Source organism: Pseudorasbora parva, chromosome 13 (assembly GCF_024679245.1).
Source record: "Pseudorasbora parva isolate DD20220531a chromosome 13, ASM2467924v1, whole genome shotgun sequence".
Lineage (NCBI taxonomy): Eukaryota > Metazoa > Chordata > Actinopteri > Cypriniformes > Gobionidae > Pseudorasbora > Pseudorasbora parva.
In genome coordinates this window covers 43,621,571-43,634,528 of record NC_090184.1, presented here as the reverse complement: position 1 = coordinate 43,634,528, position 12,958 = coordinate 43,621,571, and the positions used below count along the sequence as shown (strand labels likewise).

At 43.1% G+C, this 12,958-nt stretch overlaps 1 protein-coding gene across 1 annotated transcript in view; it reads left to right on the top strand.

Moving 5' to 3' along the window:
• ikbkb (inhibitor of nuclear factor kappa B kinase subunit beta) overlaps positions 1 to 12,958 on the top strand; it is a 67,789-nt gene that overhangs the window by 51,540 nt on the left and 3,291 nt on the right. The window contains exons 10-21 of the mRNA XM_067414520.1: positions 137 to 353; positions 496 to 690; positions 780 to 894; positions 2,519 to 2,642; positions 2,937 to 3,088; positions 3,183 to 3,244; positions 4,112 to 4,215; positions 7,413 to 7,462; positions 7,543 to 7,642; positions 10,344 to 10,491; positions 12,329 to 12,432; positions 12,507 to 12,606. Of these exons, the coding sequence (XP_067270621.1) occupies positions 137 to 353; positions 496 to 690; positions 780 to 894; positions 2,519 to 2,642; positions 2,937 to 3,088; positions 3,183 to 3,244; positions 4,112 to 4,215; positions 7,413 to 7,462; positions 7,543 to 7,642; positions 10,344 to 10,491; positions 12,329 to 12,432; positions 12,507 to 12,606 (1,471 nt within the window). The remainder of the gene's footprint in view (positions 1 to 136; positions 354 to 495; positions 691 to 779; positions 895 to 2,518; positions 2,643 to 2,936; positions 3,089 to 3,182; positions 3,245 to 4,111; positions 4,216 to 7,412; positions 7,463 to 7,542; positions 7,643 to 10,343; positions 10,492 to 12,328; positions 12,433 to 12,506; positions 12,607 to 12,958) is intronic.

The following is a 12,958-nucleotide window of genomic DNA, read 5'->3' as shown; positions in this document are numbered from 1 at the left end:
GACACTCGTGGGCAGATTAAATTTGCTGCCGCTAGGGTGCGTCTAGATTTCTAGGCTAACACTACACACCGATCGATAATAAACGATGATAATGATAATCAACCACCCCTTTAATAAAACTATAAATGTGTTTCAGACTGTTATCTGGTAAGCTGGAGAGCTGGCTACAAATGATGCTGAGATGGTCACCAAAAGAGCGGGGCAAAGATTTAAGACAGCAGAGCAAAGACAGTCAGGAAGTGGTCAAAGAGCCGGAGGAGGACAGTAAAGAAGCCAGTCCAGAGAGTGGCAAAGACTCTCCCAAAAGTTCCTGTTTCTGCTTTGATGAATTACGCCGCATTCTGAATCTAAAGGTATCCAGAAGCTCTCAATGATGGAATAAATCACAGCGGTTAATTTTCCCCAGGACCCTTAGTATCATCCTAATTCCCCATCCCCGTTATGGTACAGTGTTGTGTGTAAATACGTCTCATGTGATCGTCTCTCTCTTCTCAGCTGGTCCACGTTCTCAACATGACCTCTGCTGAAATATTCACCTACTCCGTGCATCCGGAGGAGGACGTGGCGTCCCTGCAGGAGCGAATCGCACAGGACGCTCGCATTCCTCCGGCCAATCAGGAGCTGCTGCTGGAGGCGGGACTTGCCCTTGAACCGCAGAACAGCGTCATGCAGTGTGCAATCGATTTTAGTGTACGTGTGAAACATTTGTGATGCTACAGCAACTTTTTTAATTAAATCTGATTGAGTTAACCCAGTTTAGCCTGATTGTTGTTTTGTAGTTGATGGATGCTCGCCGCACAGATGAGCCACTTGTTTTCCTGTTTGACCGTTCGTGCTGCAGCTATGAGCCTCAGTTTACGCCACGTGTCCTTCCTGAGAACGTCCGATTCGTTCGTGAGTTACTGTCCATTTCTTGCCTTCGTTCACCTCCATTTAACAAAAGCCTTGAAACATTTATATGCAATAAAACTATTCCAAAAATCTATAACGTAAACACGTTTCAAACTTTAAAAGTGCAGAACTAATGAATCTATTGACACACTATATTGCCAAAATTATTGTGAAACCCCTTCAAATTATTGAATTCAGGTGTTCCTGTTTGCCATGATGGTTTTGAATTGCTTGAAATGTGATTGGAATCACTTTGAAAACTTACAGGATAATCTTATAGTATGACGACCTCTTATACACTATATTGCCAAAGGTTTTGGGACCCCTACCTTTACATGCACATGAGCTTTAATGCCATCCCATTGTTAATCCGTAGGGTTTAAAATGGAGTCGCCCCTTCGCAGCTCTAACAGCTTCAGCTCTTCTGGGAAGGCTTTCCTCAAGGTTTAGGATTGTGTTTATGGGGATTTTTGCCCATTCTTCTAGAAGCTCATTTGTGAGGTCAGGCACTGATGTTGGACGAGAAGGCCTGGCTCTCAGTCTCCGCTCTAATTCATCCCAAAGCTGTTCTATCGGGTTGAGCTCAGGACTCTGTGCAGGCCAGTCAAGTTCCTCTACACCAAACTCCTCATCCATGTCTTTATGGACCGACGCTTTGTGCACTGGAGCGCAGTCATGTTGGGACAGGAAGGGGCCGTCCACAAACTGTTCCCACAAAGTTTGGAGCATGAAATTGTCCAAAATGTCTTATGCTGAAGCATTAAGTGTTCCTTTCACTGGAACTAAGGGGTCAAGCCCCACCCCTAAAAACAACCCCCACACCATAATCCCCCCTCCACCAAACATTACACTCGGCACAATACAGTCAGGCAAGTACTGCTCTCCTGGCAACCGGCAAACCCAGACTCGTCCATGGGATTGTCAGACTGAAGCGTGATTGGTCGCTCAGAGAACACGTCTCACTGCTCTAGAGTCCAGTGGTGGCTGCTTTACTCCACTGCATCCCATGCTTTGCATTGCTCTTGGTGACGTAAGGATTGGATGAGCTGCTCGGCCATGGAAACCCATTCCATGAAGCTCTCTACGCTGTTCTTGAGCTCATCTGAAGGCCACAGAAGTCTGGAGGTCTGGAGCTATTGACTCTGCAGAAAGTCTTCGCTCTCCGCTCTGTGATTTTACATGACCGATCACTTCGTGTCTGAGTTGCTGTTGTTCCCAATCGCTTCCACTTTGTTTTAATCCCACTAACAGTTGAGCGTGGAATATTTAGTAGTGAGGAAATGTCAGGAATGGACTTATTGCACAGGTGTCAGCCTATCACGGCCCCACGCTTGAGTTCACTGAGCTCCTGAGAGCGACCCATTCTTTCACTAATGTGTGTAGAAGCGTCTGCAGGCCTAGAGCTTGATTTATACACCTGTGGCCATGAAGAGATTGGAACACCTGAATTCAATCATTTGGAGGGGTTTTCCCAATAATTTTGGCAATATAATGTGTCAAAAGCTCAAGGAAATTTGATTTCTCAATTCATGACCTCTTTAAAGTGCCCACAATACCGTGAAACGCTGGTAATGTCTACACCTCAGAGAAGGGTTACTAAACTGATGTGTCTTGTTTTGTGATGTAGAGAACGAGCCCAAACGCTTGCTGCCCTACAGCTCCCAGAGACGCACGTGGGGTCAAGCGTGGCACACCATCCGTGCACTGAAGGAAGACTGGCAGAGGCTGCAGCAAGGCCAGAAAGTAGCCATGTAAGACATTTACATACGCATTTGGCAGATGTTTTTATCCAAAGCGACTTACATTGCATTTTAAGGTACACATTTTTTGTCAATTCTTGCTTTCCCTGGGAATCGAACCCATGATTTCACCCAATGATTGTGTTTCACCCAATGTGTTCACAAAATGATTTGAACCCAATGACCGTGGCGTTGCTAGCACTACGCTCTACTGGTGGAGCTACAGGAAAGCTATAAGACGAGATCTGTCAGAGCTAACGCTGATGTGAGAGCCTGTAAATGACTCGTTCTCTCTCTCTGTTCCAGTATGAGTCTCCTCAGACATAACGGCACATTATCAAAGCAGAAGAACGAGATGGTGTCAATGCACCAGAGGTTAAAAGCCACGCTGGAGTTTTTCAGCACCAGTCTGCACATCGACATTGACAAATATCAGGAGCAGAGAGCTACGGGGATCGGTATCACACACCTTCAGAATGACAGTGTACCCAAATCTGTTTTTACCATTACTTTTAGAATGAGTGAAGTGTTGATTTTCTTGTTTTTTTCCAGCTTCTGAAAAATTATTGAGTGTCTGGAGAGAAATGGAGCAAACCGCCCTTGACTGTGGACAGGTACATGCCTATTTAGTGTTATATTTGTAGGGTGACTGAGATCTCGCAATATTAAAACATGACAATATTTCTCGTCGAGTTTCGAAAATCCATGGTCCGCAGTATTAGAACGTTTTTAATGGTGCGTTCACACCAGACGCGAATGAAGCGATAAACACGAGTGATTTACATTGTTAAGTCAATGCAAAGGCGAAAAATAGACATTCAGCGTTAACCAATCAGGAGCTTGCTCTATTAGTGAGAACAATGAGGACAAAAACATATGTGGATACCAGGAGCTGTACGATATTCGTAGTTTATAAAAATGGGAATAAAAGAGATTGGAAGAAAGCGAGTGAGGAGGTCAGAGAATCTGCTAAGTTGTAAAAAACGCTCTCAATTTGAGCTATGCCGAGGGTGATTTCAGGCATTTCTCTGCAGGCATTTGTTATAATACATGTGCAGAAGTTGATATTATATTATTTTGTTCAATAAACCATAACATTACTTGCTTATGATACTTTATTTAAACCAATTTTCATTGCCTTGTTGTTATAATATATGTATTTGAAGTCATTTTAAAGGCTATTGTTTAGTTATTCACGCTATTCTTCTTTTTTTACCACGAAAACTATTATTTGATTAATCAATTGTAAAAATAATGATGAAAATGATTGTTAGTGACAGCCCTAGATTAGTCAAATAATAAGTGAAATGCACCTGCATTGTTTTCCATCTTGTGTCTTTCAGTCAAATCAAAGACTTTTTCCAAGATTTCTGGTGTTTCTTAAAAATATCACCTCGTTCTCGTGTATCGTCACACCCATACGTGTTTGCTGTTATAGCTGTCATGTCTGTGTTTTAGTGTTGTCATTGTGTGTGCATCAGACAGAAGACGTGACTAAACTGGAGGAGGAGATGATGACGCTTCAAACTGATATCGTGGAGCTCCAGAGACAGCCGTGGAGGAGTGGAGAGGCTTTAGAAACGCTGTAAACCAACACACACACACACACCCCCCCACACACACTAGTCTCATGTAGTCTTACTGATGGCATAATGTTTGGAGTGAGGCAGCCAGTATATAGTTTTGACAAATTTTAGTATTTCAATATTACATTTTACATTTAAATAATCTTAAATAAATACAAATAGTTTAGAGGTGGTGAACCACAATGACCAGTTTTGTTTCATATATGATATATTGGGCTATTATGGCTCTTATAGTATGATAGATATAGTAAGAATATTGTAAATATTGATACGTAACGATACTAAAATATTTGAAACGGTTCCAATACTCATCTCTCCGCAGTGTTGATACACTGTTATCAGCTGTTCTCTCTCTCTCTCTCTCTCTCTCTCTCTCTCTCTCTGACGGTGAACCGACACACACCTTCTCTCTCTCTCTTTCCGACGGTGAACCGACACACACCTTCTCTCTCTCTCTCTCTGACGGTGAACCGACACACACCTTCTCTCTCTCTCTCTCTGACGGTGAACCGACACACACCTTCTCTCTCTCTCTTTCCGACGGTGAACCGACACACACCTTCTCTCTCTCTCTCTCTGACGGTGAACCGACACACACCTTCTCTCTCTCTCTTTCCGACGGTGAACCGACACACACCTTCTCTCTCTCTCTCTCCGACGGTGAACCGACACACACCTTCTCTCTCTCTCTCTCTGACGGTGAACCGACACACACCTTCTCTCTCTCTCTCTCTCCGACGGTGAACAGACACACACCTTCTCTCTCTCTCCGACGGTGAACCGACACACACCTTCTCTCTCTCTCCGACGGTGAACAGACACAAACCTTCTCTCTCTCTCCGACGGTGAACAGACACAAACCTTCTCTCTCTCCGACGGTGAACAGACACACACCTTCTCTCTCTCTGACGGTGAACAGACACAAACCTTCTCTCTCTCTCCGACGGTGAACAGACACAAACCTTCTCTCTCTCTGACGGTGAACAGACACACACCTTCTCTCTCTCTCCGACGGTGAACAGACACACACCTTCTCTCTCTCTCCGACGGTGAACAGACACAAACCTTCTCTCTCTCCGACGGTGAACAGACACACACCTTCTCTCTCTCTCCGACGGTGAACAGACACACACCTTCTCTCTCTCTCCGACGGTGAACAGACACAAACCTTCTCTCTCTCTCCGACGGTGAACAGACACAAACCTTCTCTCTCTCTCCGACGGTGAACAGACACACACCTTCTCTCTCTCTGACGGTGAACCGACACACACCTTCTCTCTCTCTCTCTCTCTCTCTGACGGTGAACAGACACACACCTTCTCTCTCTCTCCGATGGTGAACCGACACACACCTTCTCTCTCTCTCCGACGGTGAACAGACACAAACCTTCTCTCTCTCTCCGACGGTGAACAGACACACACCTTCTCTCTCTCTGACGGTGAACCGACACACACCTTCTCTCTCTCTCTCTCTCTGACGGTGAACAGACACACACCTTCTCTCTCTCTCCGACGGTGAACCGACACACACCTTCTCTCTCTCTCCGATGGTGAACCGACACACACCTTCTCTCTCTCTCTCTCTGACGGTGATGAACCGACACACACCTTCTCTCTCTCTCTCTCCAACGGTGAACCGACACACACCTCTCTCTCTCTGACGGTGAACCGACACACACCTTCTCTCTCTCTCTCTCTCTCTCTCTCTCTCTCTCTCTCTCTCTCTCTCTCTCTGTGAACCGACACACACCTTCTCTCTCTCTCTCTCTGACGGTGATGAACCGACACACACCTCTCTCTCTCTCTCTCTCTGACGGTGAACCGACACACACCTTCTCTCTCTCTCTGACGGTGAACCGACACACACCTTCTCTCTCTCTCTCTGACGGTGATGAACCGACACACACCTTCTCTCTCTCTCTCTCTCTCTCTGACGGTGAACCGACACACACCTTCTCTCTCTCTCCGACGGTGAACCAGCACACACCTTCTCTCTCTCTCCGACGGTGAACCGACACACACCTTCTCTCTCTCTCTCTGACGGTGAACCGACACACACCTTCTCTCTCTCTCTCTGACGGTGATGAACCGACACACACCTTCTCTCTCTCTCTCTCTCTCTCTCTCTCGGTGAACCGACACACACCTTCTCTCTCTCCTCTCTGACGGTAAACTGACACACACCGTCTGTCACTCACTTGTCTCATTCGCTCTGGTTGAATAGTGCTCGTGTTGTGCATCATTTGACTAATTCCTGCACGTTTCATGCTCACACACCACTGCTATGCATTATACTATATAAACGGCGTACATAAAGCCTCTCAAACAGCTCACGAGTACCAAACGGAGTTAGTCTTTGTGGCTTATTGTAAAACAGTCAAATACACTCAAAATGATGTCAAATGCATGTCTTGGCGAGTATTTCGGTAAACACAGTCAGTTTTGGAACATAAACAGTTGAGAAAGAAAACGTGTAATATACTGGATCTTAAAGTGACAGTAGCCTAATAAACCTGCTGCTGTCTGTCAATAATGTTAATTAGACTAACAAAAGATGAGAAAATCACTCACTGATCTTGACTGAATAACTTTAATTGTAAGCGTTAATCTGTATTTAATATTTACAATGAAGAATGTTATTTTACATCTGATTACTTTAATTTCTGTAGTATTTCTTACCTGAATAATGAATACTACTGTTGAGAGCCACCTAAAACACTTAACGCTATCATATGTTTATTTGTTCTTATTTTATTACTGATTGTTTACTTGTCTTTTTTGTGAAAATGTAGTTTAATATTCAACTATTCCTTTGTGCTGTGTGAAAGCTATTTAATCAAAACAGCTAAAATTCCTGAAATAACATCTTTATTTGCAGTATATTTTCACCGTGATATCGAATACCGATATTTTTCAAGGTATCGTATCAAAGTTGGAAAATCTGGTATGGTGACATCACTACATCAAATATGATACAATAGGCTTCATATTAAACTCTTGAATCTCTGTCAGACTCGATGTCATGAACCTCACAGACTTTCAGTGATTTATTCTTCCTCAGAAGTGTCACTGTAGTCTGATACATCATAAACATGACTTGTTTCCCACCAGACTGACGTAAGCCGATGTCTGACTCCTTAAAATACCACGAGTGTGTGTGTGTGTACGCTCCCTCTCACCTGGGTTGTGTTTTGCAGTGAGGTGAAGGCAATGGAGCTCTTCCGTAAACTGCGAGAGAAACCCAGAGGTAAGACACACCTTGTCATCCTCCTCTGTCCGGATGGGCCGCTCCGTCATGTGATCTGAAAGTCTCTTTGCCGTCTCCAGAGCAGCGCAGTAATGGCGACTGTCAGGAAGTGATCAAACTGGTGGTTCAAGCCGTGCAGTTCTACGAGAGGAAGTTACGGGACTTTTACACACACCTGAGGTCTGTTCCTGTGAGACATTTCATTTGATTTAATTACGAGTCCCTGCAGACACAACAACCTGTGATTATAATATGAGCTCTGTTCCAATTCCTAGTTTCCTAGTCTGCTATCTACATAGGCAGCATTCAAATACTGAACATCATACATAGTAAAATGTTAGCATGTTTAAAAACTAGCAACTTAAAGGGATAGTTCACCCAAAAAGGAGACTGTGATCTGCAAAAGGTTCAACCCGGCGCTCAGGTGGAGTTAAATAGTCTGTAATAGGTGCTTTTGGGACAGGGAAGAGTCCAATGATAAAAAAAAGGCAGGTCCAAAGCATTCAGTCATATGGATAAGAAAATAATTAAAAAGCCTTTGTTAGGTATGGCTTAAGTCATTTTTAAAATACAAGAGCAAACATGTTTTGACCAATGGTCTTCATCAAGGCAAAGCAACACAAAGAATGAGAATGACACCAACTTATGAGTTAAACCCCACCCATAAACCGACAACATTCAATTAGCCTAATATGGCCTAATACAATCAATTAACCCAATGGGGCAATCAGGGCCCGTATTTATCAAGCTTCTCAAAGTGCTATTTTAGTCTTAAGTGCTGAGAATTCATGAAATTTACTCCTACTTTCAAACTTAAGTATAAAAGCAAATTTCATAAAGCTAAGAATCACTCTTACTCTCCCAGTTATTTAAGACAGCTCGAGAGGTCTCTCCAGTGGTTAGGAGTGTCCAGTAGGGGCTTGAGACGGCACTGAGGAGACAAATCTTTCAGGAGAAGGAGAATTTGTTCGAAATGTTTGACGACAAACAGTTAATCAAACGGTATCATTTGGACAGAGCAGGCATCATCTTTTTCAGCGCTGGTTAATGTTGGGCTTTATATATATTCACTTAAACTCTTTATTGTCAAATATGTATTGGATGTAAACTCCTCTTAGGAACTTCACCATTCATGTGACTTTATCTGAGAATATTCTTAAATGAGGACATCTATCTATTCAGTGATTGGTTCATGCCTAACATCATCCAAAATCCTGTTTGTGGCACAGCAAAGCTTTACAAACTCTAAGCCTGACACTTAAGATCTAGTCCTACACTTTACTTAAAGTATGATTGGGACGCTTGATAACTAAATTTTAAGCGCAGCTTTGAGCCAAGAATTTTTTTACTCTTAAGTCAATTCTTAGCAGTGTTCTTGTGAGTAATTCTAAGATGTTTGATAAATACGGGCCCAAGGTCTACAGGATTGGGGAAACCGACGCAAAAAATAAAATAAAAACCCTGTATCGCAGGCTACCTGTAGAGGAAAACAAAGCAACTATCACTAATTAAAAAGAAACAAAACCCAAAGACAGAAAAATCAAGAAGTACAAGACCATCATAAGTTGGTGTCATTCTCATTCTTTGTGTTGCTTTGCCCTGATGAAGACCATTGTTAGTCGAAACATGTTGGCTCTTGTATTTTAAAAATGACTTAAGCCATACCTAACAAAGGCTTTTTAATTATTTCCTTATCCTTTGTTTACATCTGACTGAGTGCCCTGGACCTGCCTTTTTTTGGCAATGAGACTGATGTTTATCTGCTGATTGTATTGTATTGTGTTCAGCATAAGAAAGAAATTGGGTGACCTGTCCCTTTAAGAGGCTTTAAACCGATCTGTATTGAATTAAGTGATAAGTAAATGAGCAGTTGACAAATAATCAGGCAAAAAATGCTTCTTTTGTTGTTGTAAAACACACATTTTTAAGACAAAACTGCATATTGTTATTTAATGTTAAGTCTTATGTTTGAGAAAATATAAGGCACACTAACTTTATCAATTCTTCCTCTGTTTTATGAACATTTTTACTGAAATGTGTCCTATGGTGCGACACAGAAAGGATTAAGAATAAAGGGGTGTCGCACCAAAGGACAACTAAACTTAAGCCTTTTATATGGTTCAAAAAAGAGTTAAATATTTGAACAATCCTGAGACAAAATCTTACCATGTGCACATGTCATGGGCTTCACAGTAACAAGAGCTTGAATGGGGTCCTTCAACTAATTGAAGCTGTCCGTGGAATTGCCCGATTTTAAATGAGGATATGGTGTCACACCGGAAGACATGGTTTTCTGTGACAAAATCATCAAGTTCCTACGCTTTTAGAAATATATGGATAAAAAGGGATTGTCATTTACTAAAATATTAACATTTGTAAGCTTTTCTTTTTAATTGATAAAAGTTGTAATTTAATGAACCATGCTTTAGACAGTATTGGCTCCAGATTTGGCACAACATTTTTTTTTTAATCTGAAGACAAAGCAGTTTTTATATCAACAGGTCCATGTAAAAGAAAGAAATGTTGTACCATTTACAGCATTTTAATGATGACAGTACTGATTCTATTCATTTTTATCTTGCGTGACCGTGAAAATGCCATGCCATCTCAACAACCCAAGTAGTTTTTGATAAGGTACCAGAATTGTGAAATTGCACTGGTAAATCGTGACAACAGTGCAAGGTTTGCAGATGAGGTTTTAAAACAGATTCATTGTGTGTGTATCTGTATCTAATTAGCATGCAATTTGGATTCATTCCCTCTTTTGTACCTCATGTTTTTTTCATTTTGCCCATATTCTTCATCTTGCATACTGTCACTTGTTTAGTGTTTCTGTTCAAATGAAAGTTGAAACTGGCTGTGTGTGTGTGTGTGTGTGCAGTAAGACGATGGTGTGCCGTCAGAGAGTGCTGGAGCTGCTTCCGCGTGTGGAGGGGATGGTGAGCGCGATGGCCCGGAGCGAGAAGCGTCTGCTGCATCTGCAGGAGAAGAGACAGAAGGAGCTGTGGAACCTGCTCAAAGTGGCCTGTGTAAGCATACTACTCATACTAGCTCTCCATGTGCACTTTTTATAGGCATTTGTGGCTCTTGTCCATGAGCAAGGCACCTAACCCCTGTTGCTCCAGACGAGCTGGAAGAGCCTTACATAGCTGACACCGCTGTCGGTGTATCAATGGGTGAATGGAAATGAATGGCAAAATGTAAAGTGCTTTGAATGGCCATAGGGGCTGCTGAAAGAGCTATATAAATGCAGTCCATTGACCTTTTACCATAGCCTGACAAGCCAGACCCACATCAAGATGTTTGGTCTGGAAACTCACCATAGACAGGGCTCAGTCCGAGGGGCGGGATAAACGGTTGTCTTTCAAACTCCCTCTGCACGCGATAGGATAGCGCTACACCAACCGGAGCAACGACGGTGAAGGGGAGCTCGCTGACTGATTAAACATTCGCCGTATCCGGTCGGCTAAACTCCGAACACATCTTCCCTTCTTAAGAATGACTTCAGTGCCGTTCTTTGTTCTTTTCTCAGAGGAAAGCTTAACTCCAAGTCTTCCAGAGTTGCGGTCAAAGCTGATTCGAAAGACCGCCGCCGTTCGCCAGTTTCTGTGTTTACTAGAAGCACGCAAACGCAACTCGGCCGTCGTCATTATGGCCCCGCCCGCCGACTCTATAGCCTACCTACACGATGTGATTGGGTCGTCCAGATTCTGAGGAATACAGCTCAGATAGGAATTGAGAGTTGCTAGACACACTTGCGGGCAAATTAAATTTGCTGCCGCTAGGGTGCGTCTAGATTTCTAGGCTACTTTAACCATGCATAGAAAAAGCTTTTCTTACTTAATATTTTTGTCTTATTTCTGGTTCAAAAATCTAAATATTCTTAAAGCAAGAAACATTTCAAGACAAGCAAAAGTTATTGTCGTGTTTTGGGGAAAAATAACTCTAAATTAAGAGAGTTTTTGTAGCCTGACGTGGTCATACTCAGCTCTAGTCAGAATATGAGTCTGATGCTCATTGGGCTGTGATTATGGAGCCTGTTTCAACCCAACCAGGAAAGACCTCGATTGGACAGACCGACAACCAATCAGAGCAACGCCGAAGCGAAGCATAACATAACATTAGTTGTCAAATATCAACAGAGCTCAACTGCAGTGTGTTGCCAAGTCTGCGTATTTTCCGCGGGTTGTTTTCTATGTCCACGGGTTGAAGCGACTATTATGTGATATATAGACCCATGAGTGCGAATTTTAGCAGAAACCGTACCAAAATAACACACATTTTACCCCCAAACACCATTTTTCCCCCGGAGAACCCCCCGAGAAGCTATTGTTTAGGGCTAGTAGTTGGTGCGTTTTGTTGTAAAAACTTGGCAACCCTGCCTGCACGCGCGCTGGAATAAACGATCTTAGCCGGAGTTGTAAAAAAAAAAAAGAATATAATGATACACAGAGTACTTACCCAACATGATCATCATTTCTGAGAGAAATAGTGAAGGTGATGCAGATACGAACAAGCTCTCCGTTTAGACCTCCGTTTTTGGTCCGAACAGTTTCTGTTCTGCATAGTCCCTCTATGGATTGAGGCCAGACCGAACCCGCCCGACCTAAACATTTTGTGGGCGGGGCTAAATTCGACTGGCATCCAGGCTAGAGTTTGTGCTTAAAATAAGATAAATAATCTCCCAATGGGGTAAGCAAAATAATCTTAATTCAAACAGGAAACAAGATTGTTTTTCTTACCCCATTGGGAGATTATTTTGCTTAATTTAATAATCTTATTTTCATAAACCCTAGATGGCTCACATATATATCATGCAACAGATCGCACAGCGCCGGATGCTTGATGTTCGCTCGTGTGTTTCAGAGTAAGGTTCGTAGCCCCGTGAGTGGCAGTCCCGATGGAGGACGGACTCCGCCGGCGCCAGGACACCCTCTGATGTCCCACAGGCCGTCCGACGTCCCGCAGACGTGAGTCCTGCCACACACATTTGCATTGATTTGCATGTTTCCATCACGAGCGTTTCTCTCTTGTGTGTGTTCAGAGACGAGTCTCAGGTCGTGATCGAGGAGAGCAAGATGTTTGAGAACCGCCTGCAGAGTTTAGTGCAAGACACCATTCAGGAAACCGAGAGCAGCATGCAGGTAATCAGCGGGAATTCGTCAAAGTCTTCGTAATGTGCCCCTGTTATTCTATTAAAGATGGCTAGATTTGTTTTGGTGCCTCCTACGATAGTTTTACAAGTCAAAAAACACACATTTTCTTATAATACCCATTTCAGCATCAGCTCTTTTCTCTCAGTGTCAGAAATGGTTTGTTCAAAACCCCGCCTTTCTGAAAGCTACTCTGCTCTGATTGGTCAGACGGCCCAGTCTGCTGTTATTGGTTGGAGACCAAACGCTCATTATCATATTTGCCCCGCCTTATCTTGGGGGGGGGGGGGGGGGGGCACCTCAATCTTAAGATCATTATAATGGATATCACCATTATTGATGA